Source organism: Helianthus annuus, chromosome 15 (assembly GCF_002127325.2).
Source record: "Helianthus annuus cultivar XRQ/B chromosome 15, HanXRQr2.0-SUNRISE, whole genome shotgun sequence".
Taxonomy (NCBI): Eukaryota; Viridiplantae; Streptophyta; class Magnoliopsida; order Asterales; family Asteraceae; genus Helianthus; species Helianthus annuus.
In genome coordinates, this window is record NC_035447.2 from 8,099,150 (window position 1) to 8,108,985 (window position 9,836).

The following is a 9,836-nucleotide window of genomic DNA, read 5'->3' on the forward strand; positions in this document are numbered from 1 at the left end:
ACCAACATCAACCTTTATCAAATTATATCCTCAGTCTTTTGACCGTAATTTTCAGCAACTCCAAGGGCAATTGCTTAATCATTTTCCTATATAAATCCCACACAACCCATTCATCTTTTCCTCATACCTCCCTCTCTCCTTCTTTCTCTCTCTAAAACATCAAAAGAAATTGTATTTATGATCTAAATTACAATTTTACCCCCTTCTTCCATCTTGGTTTTTTGCGTGCACTACGGCGATACGTTACTACAAGCATAACGGCATTCAATCAGTATAAGTTTATTTTGTTACAGTACTAGTACGATACATTTAATCGGTATAAAAACCAATTATTGTTGAATGTCTATTAGTCAATTTGGGGATATTGGTACAAGATTTAAATATTGTCTAGGGGTATTTTTGGAAGAATAGAATTTAGGTGCTGACGTGGTGGGTCCTCATGCAAGCAACCATGAACCTCAAAGGTAGACAATTGCCACCCTTATCACCACTTAAGCGAAAAGAAAGGAATGAAATGTTTGACTTGAGGAAGCAGTCAAAGATAATAAGACCGGCCCCACCAAAGCCAGCCAAGCCAATGCCTAAGCCGGTTCCACTCCGAGCCATGGCTCCAACCAAGCCATCTAAAGCCGAGGCTCATCCATCAGCTCAAGCGAACATGCTCCTAGCCGGGTATATGGCTCATGAGTTCCTAACTAAAGGCACATTGTTAGGCCAGTTATATGATCCGACTAAAGCCGATGTTCCACCAGCCGCTATTAGGACAATGAGGAAGCCGAACAATGGTTTGGTCAATTGGGGAAACGGAAAAGCAGTTGAGCTAGAGCCAAAGCCAAGCGAGAATAAAATTAGGCTCGAGCTGGAGCTAGCTAAGAATCAAAGATATGTTGAAGTGTCTAAGTTGTTAAAGGATGGGGCGCATATAGCGGGCGTTGTCAATCCTTCACAACTTGCTAGAATATTGCATCGCTAACCAATGTATAAATGAAATTTTGTAAGAGATTTATTTTATGTATTCAAAATTGTTAAAAGTTAAAACTCCTAATAATAAATGGGCTTAATTTGATCTTAATATGTATGTCTCAACAAACAATATAATCATATATAGTAAAATATTTATTGGAATTGTAGTTGATGAAATATCAAACAAATATATTATCGATTTTTGTATTTGAATTGTAGTTGATGAAATATCAAACAAATATATTATCGATTTTTGTATTTGAATTGTAGTTGATGAAATATCAAACAAATATATTATCGATTTTTGTTTATAAGCTAAAAATGTAAAGCAAAAAAGTGAAGGATATATAAAAAGACTAAAAAGCCCAACTTTATTAAATGACCATGTTGGAGTTATCTTTTATTTACCTTCGTTAACTTTCCGACTAGGATAATAATATTATATAAATCAAACCAACAAATTTGTGTCTCTTCTTAAAACAGAGACGATTACATACTAATGACAGGTAGACGGGCAACATTCTGCGCTGTTATTCCATTCTGAATAGCAAATCCTATCCTACTAAACACAAAATTATGCCCCTTAACATGCACGGTGTTACTGCTTACCACCTGCTGAACCCGCTTGAGAAACCACACCGCGTCAGGGGCGAGAGCGCCAAAGGAATCGAAAGCGAACGGGACGAACACGTGCTGATTCTCGATGCAAGCTTTTTCGTGCTTATCTACTTTGCTCACCTCCACCTTGGTTATCGTCTCGCCTGCCACATACTCGTGGTCCCTTAGCCAACGAGGGGGGACACACCTGTCAAATCGACGCACGCGTGTTTCCCTCCTTCCCATTCAAAAACAAGAATGTCAGCGGGTTATAGGGTAGATCTTCTTTCTAATGGATCAGTCAAAAAGTTCACTGAGGCTTCCTTTTTTGCCAAGATTCATGCCCGCTTAAGGTTTTATAACTTAATATTACGAATTATGAGTTATAATATTATTTAAATACACACTATTAAGAGTATAAGAATGTTATTTAAGTATAAGTTTAAATACACACTATCTTATAGTGTATATTTTATAATCAGGGGCGGATATATATAGAACCAAGGGGTAGCCTCCGCTATCGCTTGGTCGGAAAATTTTTGACGTTTTTAGTGTAAATTTTGGAAAAATTTGACGTTTTTTCGATTTCGTTACCGCCTATTTATAAAACGTTCCCGCTTGGTCGGAATCCTAGATCCGTCACTGTTTATAATGTATGTGTATGATAAGGTTTTATAATTATTAAGGCCTTTTTATTTAAAGTCCACGGATGAAATTAGTTTATTGACGGCTGACGAAGGAATCTTTGTTTTTCTTTTCTATATTTTGTTAGATAACCTTTTATTATAAAGAAACTCAAACCACAATCTAAGCTAATATGCCAGGCAACGCCAGCATGGGTGTATGATTGCATATAACTTCCTATTTCCCAATAAGTCAATAACTTTGTTAACATCACTACCAACATATCACCATACGGTAATATAATCATCTTTCTTTGATGTGTTGTGGTTACCGACAAATAGGCGACGGATAACCTAAACAAGAAAAGTAGACTTTTACCAATGGACCACTGACATAGGTAAATTCTTTACAAACTGTTTTTTTTTTTTATGGGAAATTTTTTCAATGGATATTTCCTTGGTAATATGTCGCCAATTTAAATATAAGTTTTCAAAATAAGATACCCCACACGCTTGTCGATGGGAATACTTTTGAGATCGATGTCTGGTCAATAATTCGTTGGAAAAGTGACCTAAACCAACTCAGTGAAACTTGACAAGAAATCATAAAGGCATATTAGTGTCCTTATTATATTACACATGAAATTTAACACTGTAACGGGTTGTTATGATCTAACAATACTTTATGTAATCTAAACAAAGTCACAAACATATTAAAGGGACCATGAAGGATCATTATTATGTTAATCATCATTCACATGTAATGTAACACTGAAATGACTTGTTATGACACTTTGATTTTTTTTCTTCATAAACAAACACATGACGAGGTCGATGAACGCCCAATAATATACCAAGCATCATACATGTGTCTTTAACAACGAAATAATATTTTATAACCAAATGTTACTTTTTGTAATCTAAATCAACTCATTAACCCATGACAAGGCTCATGAGTGTACTAATCATCAACAGGGGCGGATTTAGAGGGGTTTACCGGGTTCCCAGGAACCCAGTCGATTTGGAAAAAAACCTTTTTTTGTAGTGTAAACCTTGTATGATTTGGAAAAGAACGTTTTTTTGTAGCGTAAACCTTGTATGATTTGGAAAAAGGAACCCAATGAAAAAACTGGCTGGATCCGCCACTGATCATCAATCATATGTAGTTTAACACCGATATGCCTTGTTATGACAAGGCCCCGTTAAAACATATTCGTTGGTAATTTTGCACCATACTATATGCTATATATGGCCTAACTGTCACTAATTGTTTTTGGGATACTATGCATCGGTATGTACCATGGTTTGTGAAGTTGAGTTTGTGAACCCTTTCATTTACTATGTAGTGTCATTTAGATTGTATTTTATTGAGTTGGTGGACTATCTTTGCGGTTTCTTGTGAATTGTGAAATTTGGTTATTGTGTTATATATATGTTTTTTTTATTATGAATTGTGATTTTGTTGCATGTTGGAATTATGTCACGGGCCAAATGTTTGAAGATCGCAATGCTATGGGCTGTGTTTGAACGCTTGGGTTACTGGCTAGTCCTGGACTTTATCGGGGGACGGAGTCAGTGTCAATGAAGAGGTGTACGTGCCTAGTCGTGCAAACGACGAACGCACCACTGGTCGAGAGCTGGCGCCGCTCTCCTGATGAGTCCAAGGCAGGACGAAACCAGTGACCCACACAAAGAAGCGGGATGGATTGGCTTGTCCCCGGGACTTGGGGATGCCACACGGGGGTCGAAAACTAACCCCGTGACAACTTGGTATCAGAGCAGAACGATTCTCGGATACGTTGGAACGTGACTCTTAACCAAATGAGCTTAACATTTAGAGTATGGTTGCACAATGGTGGTGGGAGAAGACCAAATATGGGTTTGCTTCGGCAAAGGTCTTTGTACTCCGCGAGTATGGGATCGTGAGAGCCGCTCAAGTATAGTTGCAGTGAAGCCCTCCGTGTTATGTTCAAAAATCTACGGTCCAAGCAGCGCCGTAAAAAGGAAGTTTTGTGAAAGCTGCTACAATTATTCAGGTTCCCCATATTCCTGAAACAAGGTGAAACATCGGCACCTAATCCGATGCGGCGGACGTCACCGCCACTTAAAACCAAAACTGACGTACTATATTGAACATGCACGACAGAAGATCATTGTTGCTGTGCTTTCGGGTGTCCTACCCTCCCAAAGTGAATCATGCTCAACATAAGGGGATCATGCATTGTCAAGTATGCGAGCTGGTATGGGACGGCGAGCATGCACGAGGACGTGCATGAAATGGTGGTGGGAGAGTGTCACGGGCCAAATGTTTGAAGATCGCAATGCTATGGGCTGTGCTTGAACGCTTGGGTTACTGGCTAGTCCTGGACTTTATCGGGGGACAGAGTCAGTGTCAATGAAGAGGTGTACGTGCCTAGTCGTGCAAACGACGAACGCACCACTGGTCGAGAGCTGGCGCCGCTCTCCTGATGAGTCCAAGGCAGGACGAAACCAGTGACCCACACAAAGAAGCGGGATGGATTGGCTTGTCCCCGAGACTTGGGGACGCCACACGGGGGTCGAAAACTAACCCCGTGACAATTATGACACTTGGTAATTGCTTTACATATGAAACTTGGTTATTGTGTTATGTTTTGAATATATATTTGAATGACAATGAACCGCATAGTTTTGGACGAGGTAGCGGTTGGACTCCCTCATCTTATGCGTGTCAAGAGGCAGCGACAACTCTCTCAGGCTTGGTGATTCACATGATGATGAGCATGTCGGCATGGGCCAAACCATGCCACTTGTTGGTTTGGAAGAACTCGACATTGATGTTGGCCCTAAGCACACTACTTTATTGTAGGGGCTCAACCCCAATGCTATGGTGCATACTCTCGAGCTTCCCCTTTAATGTATATCTTATGAGTCATTCTTGCGAAAGGTGTGGGACACGTACAACTGAAAGTCCAAGTCCAAGAAAGCTAAGAACAATCGTCCGTAATGTGTATGTTAATGTTCTAAACGCACATAAATGAACACTAATTAAAAGTAAATTAACAATATCCAAATCGAAGTCTAGATACCATTAGGTGATTAAAATATGAAGTCGGATACAAACTTAAAAACGAGCATAAACGAATGAATATGTAAATGGCGGGCTAATTCAGTTTACTAGAATATGATATCATTTTATATTTTTTAGAATTTATTTTTTAAGGTTTGATTAATCTACACAACTTGTTCTTCATCTTTATCTCTATCTTACTTAGAGACTAATTACTTTGTTATTTTTTTCACTTTCTTAGATACGTACAAACATTTATGGAAATGGATCAGAGTGCATCTCAATATTTAGACAATCACTATTTATAAAACTCTAAATTTTGAAGACATAGATGAAAATGTATATATAATGAAGATGCAAATAGAAGAAATATGGGGTAATGGAATGGATAAGGGAATGGAATGGACGAGATAATGGAATGGACAAGGGAATGCAATGGATCATTATCATTCCATGTCTCGTTTGGTTACCATGTGAGAATGGAATGAATTATTATCGTGTATCGTTTGGTAGGCAAGAAAATTAAGGAATAAAATCAGCGATGAGTGGTGGTGGTCGGTGATAGTGATTGTAGGCGATGGCGGTGATCGGTGGTGGCGGCGATGATGATGGGTGGGGGTGACGGGGGTGGCGGCAGCGGCCGTCGATAGTGGTTGGTAGCGGCAGTGGTTGGTGGCGACGGCGACGGTGGCGGTGGCGTTGGCGACGACGGTGGTTGTTGGCGGCGACGGTGGTTGGTGGTGGCGATGGTGACGACGGTGGTGGTTGTTGGTGGCGGTGGTTGGTGGCAGCGGCGGTTGGTGGCGGCGGTGGCGGGTGGGTACTGGCGGCGGCTATAGGCGTCGATGGTGGTGGTGGTGGTAGTGGTAGTGAGTGGTGGCGAAGGTGATGGGTTGTGGTGTTGTTAATGAAGGGTGCAACGGAGGATGGAATGAAACAAAAGATGGGGGAGTGGATGGAATGATTTTGAGGGAATGGAATGCCTTATGGAATGGGTGATTCCATTCCCTTGACCAACCAAATACCATTTTCTTCGTTCCCTCGTAATAACCCATTCTATTCCGTCTCTCATTCCTACATAACAAACACTACCTAAGTTTTGGAGACGAAGATACAGATATAGACCCAAACGTCAATACAATAAAAGAAGAAAAACCAATTGACTTTAAGAATCTATTACTGAAACAAATAGCCCAACTTCATATATGTAACAAAATGAATACACAATTTAACCGTGAAGCAAAATGACCGCAAATTCTATTATCGAAAAAACAATTCGTTTCAACTCGAGCCTATTTTGTACAAAACTCGGTTTAACTTGAACCAAATTGACACCTTTACAAAACAACCATTTTTTACCCCCAACTCATTTAACAAAAACTCAATTTGATCTGAGCCCAGTTTGATATATTTTTTTTTTCTAAAAATCCTTGTGTACCCAACTCATTTTAACCCAATATATATGTATATAAAACATCTAAAATCCGTATACTAGTTATTAATATAATATAAGGGTTAGGTTCATTTGTGAACAACCCTTTTGATTGTGAACACCAAGGAACCAATCCTAGCCCTTGATTATCAATACACAAGTGTATAAACTAGTGTAAATCAATGGCCAAGATTTGATGATGAAAATACACAAGTGTATTTTACGATTTGATGATGTAAGTCAATGACCAGGATTTGTTCACTCAATTCACAAATACATCAGTGTTCACTCTAGAACCCTATCCTATAATATAAATGGTATGATGAACTATAAAACTAAGTTCACAATAAAAACTAGGTAGGAGACACCGATCGTCAAAAGTAAAAAAAATATCCATTCAAACGGCCAATCATCAATTCAGACGTCGTTTCTATTCGAACTCAAACCAAGGGTGTTTAATATTCGATTTTTAACCAATAAACCAAAAACCGAACCATACTGAATTTGTTTAAAATCAAAATGAAGTACATGTTTGGTTTTTAGTCAGTTTATATCAATTTGGTTTTCAGTTCGATTCTTAGACTACCCGCAGTGGTGAACTTTTTGGGCGTTTTTTGGTTCAACAACGCCTACAATGCCAATTACTCCGCCCCCTTGGGCGCTGTTTTGCAATTTTTGGCATGAAGCGTTCTTAAATCAACGTCGGAGAAGAATTTGTTTGGCCAATGACAGTTAATCTCCTTTTTGTTTGGCCAATAAGATTTTTTAATGGTTTTTTTATTTAATTGTTTAACACCCTTTTAACAAAATGCCCCATAATGTCCACATCCCCACTACACCCATTTTATAAAACACCCCATAATGCTCCATTGCTGACTGGACTGACACATGACGCAAAACGCCCAAGGGTCCCAGTGTCTTTCACTACGCATGGTCTTATGGTTTAAAAAATACGAACTTGGTTCAAACCAAATAACAAATAATAATTATTTAAACTTTTATCATTTCAAGTTTTCAACAATCTAATCCTATCCGGTTATATCTTCCTATATAATAAAGCAAAAGTTTGCAATCCCATGTGTCAAAATTCTAGCCAGTCCACATCATCCTATCCTAGGTGTAATTTTGTGAGATTTTTCAATTTTTGTGTATTATTAATTCTTTCAAATATGCTGAAATGTTTGGGCGGCCAGATCTTTGTGGATTCAATTTTTGAATTTGAATTCTATTTACTCATCCCAAAAACCCATTACCCTATCCTCTCACTATCAACTTTTGAGTTTCTGTCAGTATTGTTTAATGGTTCACAACAACAAACAAAAACTCACAATTTCAAAATTCAAACCAACCTTTCTCTGCTTAGTTCTCTCTAAAAAGTTTTGGACGATTCCTCTCATTCGATTTCTCAATTTCATGACCCTATCTAGCGATGGTGTGGTGTTTATTGTTAAAATCCGCCGACTAAGTGTTTCAGTAGCGGGATTCTCGAGCAGATTGGTAGGCAACTAAGACGAGATCTCGATGGTAGATGGTGATTTAGGCAGGTTCCGACAACGCGGTTCTGATTTATCAGTTGCATGTATGTTTCCTGACAAGCGGGGTAAGTCAAGCGACCTTTTTTTATTTGTGTAGGTCATGTGTTTTAGTTTTTGTTACTTCGAGCAACTGATGTTGAAAATTTGTAATCTTAGGGACTTTAATGATGGCGGTGGTAGATGGTGGTTGTATACTTTTAAGAGGGTTTTCTGTTGAAGTGGAGGGGGAGATCTCTGAACTTGAAGGTTAAAGGTTGCTTCCCACCTTACGAAGCAAGAAAAATTGTAATCAGACTTTATGTTACCATTAAACTCATGTTTTTAGGGTTTAGTGGGTTGATTTTGCTGTTATATTGCTTATCTTTGAGGCCTTTGAATTTGGTTCTTGATTGAGTTTTAGATGATAAACTTGTAATTTTCAGTATCAACAAAATAAAGCAAGAAAATTTGTAATTTTTCCATTTTTTTTAATTCGTATGGTTCTTGTGATGGTGGCTGATTAGTTGACCTAGACTATGTATGAAAGGGATTTTAATGTTTACTTGTTAATAATTGAACAGGAAAGAGAAAGGCTAGAAAGAATCGGCATGGAGGATATTCTGATTAAAGGAGTTACATGCTGCTACGACAACCTTGGTGAAGGTGGATTTGGCAGTGTTTATGGGGTTCAGCTATGGGATGAATCTCAGTTAAGTTTAACCATCACTTATTTCCTAATTTTCTGGGTCTTTTTGTTAAGTAATTGGTTTTTGCTTCTGGCTCTAATTGATTAAATAAGATGGTAATTGGCTTGTGAAGTTTGTTGAGTGATTGATATCAATGTGTTTCGGCTTATATTAATGGTAGGATGGAGGATGTTCTGATTGAAGGAGTTACATGCTGCTACAACAAGCTTATATTTCATTGATTTGCATGCCACACAAAGGGATTCGACTGGGCTCACGAGCCAAAACAATGAGTTAAAGTTTCGTTGCAAGTGACCGAATAGAAGGGCCCCAGCTTTGAGAGCTTTGAGATGGTATCGCTAATTTTCCCTTATGTTATTTATCTTCTATATGGTCCATAATGATGCTTCTAGGCTATTTAATGAGTGGTGGTTTGACTATGTTAAAAAGCCAGTTGAAACGTCAGTTGAAACGGCTTTATCTTCATTGTTCTTTATGAGCATGGTGCCATCAAGGTTACTTCCTCTCTTTCACTATGTTTATTATTTTCTCAGCAGTTCGTTTCAAGCCATGTTCATAAAACGAGTACAAACTTGTATTTCAGTTTCTTTGTTGTAGATACTTTGTGATGGTCAATTACCTTCTATCCATATTTTTGCGAATGGGTTTTGGTTGGTTGGGTCAAATGGGCTGAATGTCTCCCAAATCATTTTATTTGAAATATCTTGGTAATATTTGTAATCATATTTAACAAACCATATATCTATTGAAAAGTCTTGTACTGCCACCTCTATTATTTACTTTCACTATCTTTAAAATTTATGACATGTATGTCTCGTACTGGTAGCTTTTTAACACGAGTCAAAACACTTTTTGTATTTGCTTAAATTGAATTTTTATATTTATAGTTTAAAAAATATAGTTTTACATATGCTATTGCAACTAATGTTATTTCCTACCAACTCGCCTTAT

General features: G+C 38.1%; 1 protein-coding gene and 1 long non-coding RNA gene across 3 annotated transcripts; both read left to right on the top strand.

The window, feature by feature from the left end:
* The first annotated feature begins 451 nt into the window (after positions 1-451).
* On the top strand, positions 452-973 carry LOC110913206. The gene has a single exon (XM_022158051.1). It carries the CDS (start codon positions 452-454, stop codon positions 971-973), a length of 522 nt encoding a protein of 173 aa, XP_022013743.1.
* Positions 974-7,896: 6,923 nt separating this feature from the next.
* Positions 7,897-9,526, top strand: LOC110910352. 2 transcript variants are annotated; one of them, XR_002576033.2, is made up of 4 exons: positions 7,897-8,264; positions 8,356-8,484; positions 8,760-8,887; positions 9,046-9,526. It is a non-coding gene; the product is annotated as an uncharacterized LOC110910352 (long non-coding RNA). The 2 variants fall into 2 exon arrangements; XR_002576035.2 differs by having other exon boundaries at positions 7,901-8,264; positions 8,356-8,452.
* The last annotated feature ends 310 nt before the right edge of the window (positions 9,527-9,836 follow it).

What these genes read in the sequence shown, in the direction of transcription:
- LOC110913206 (XM_022158051.1), top strand. Translation starts at nt 452, where the DNA reads ATGAACCTCAAAGGTAGACAATTGCCACCCTTATCACCACTTAAGCGA.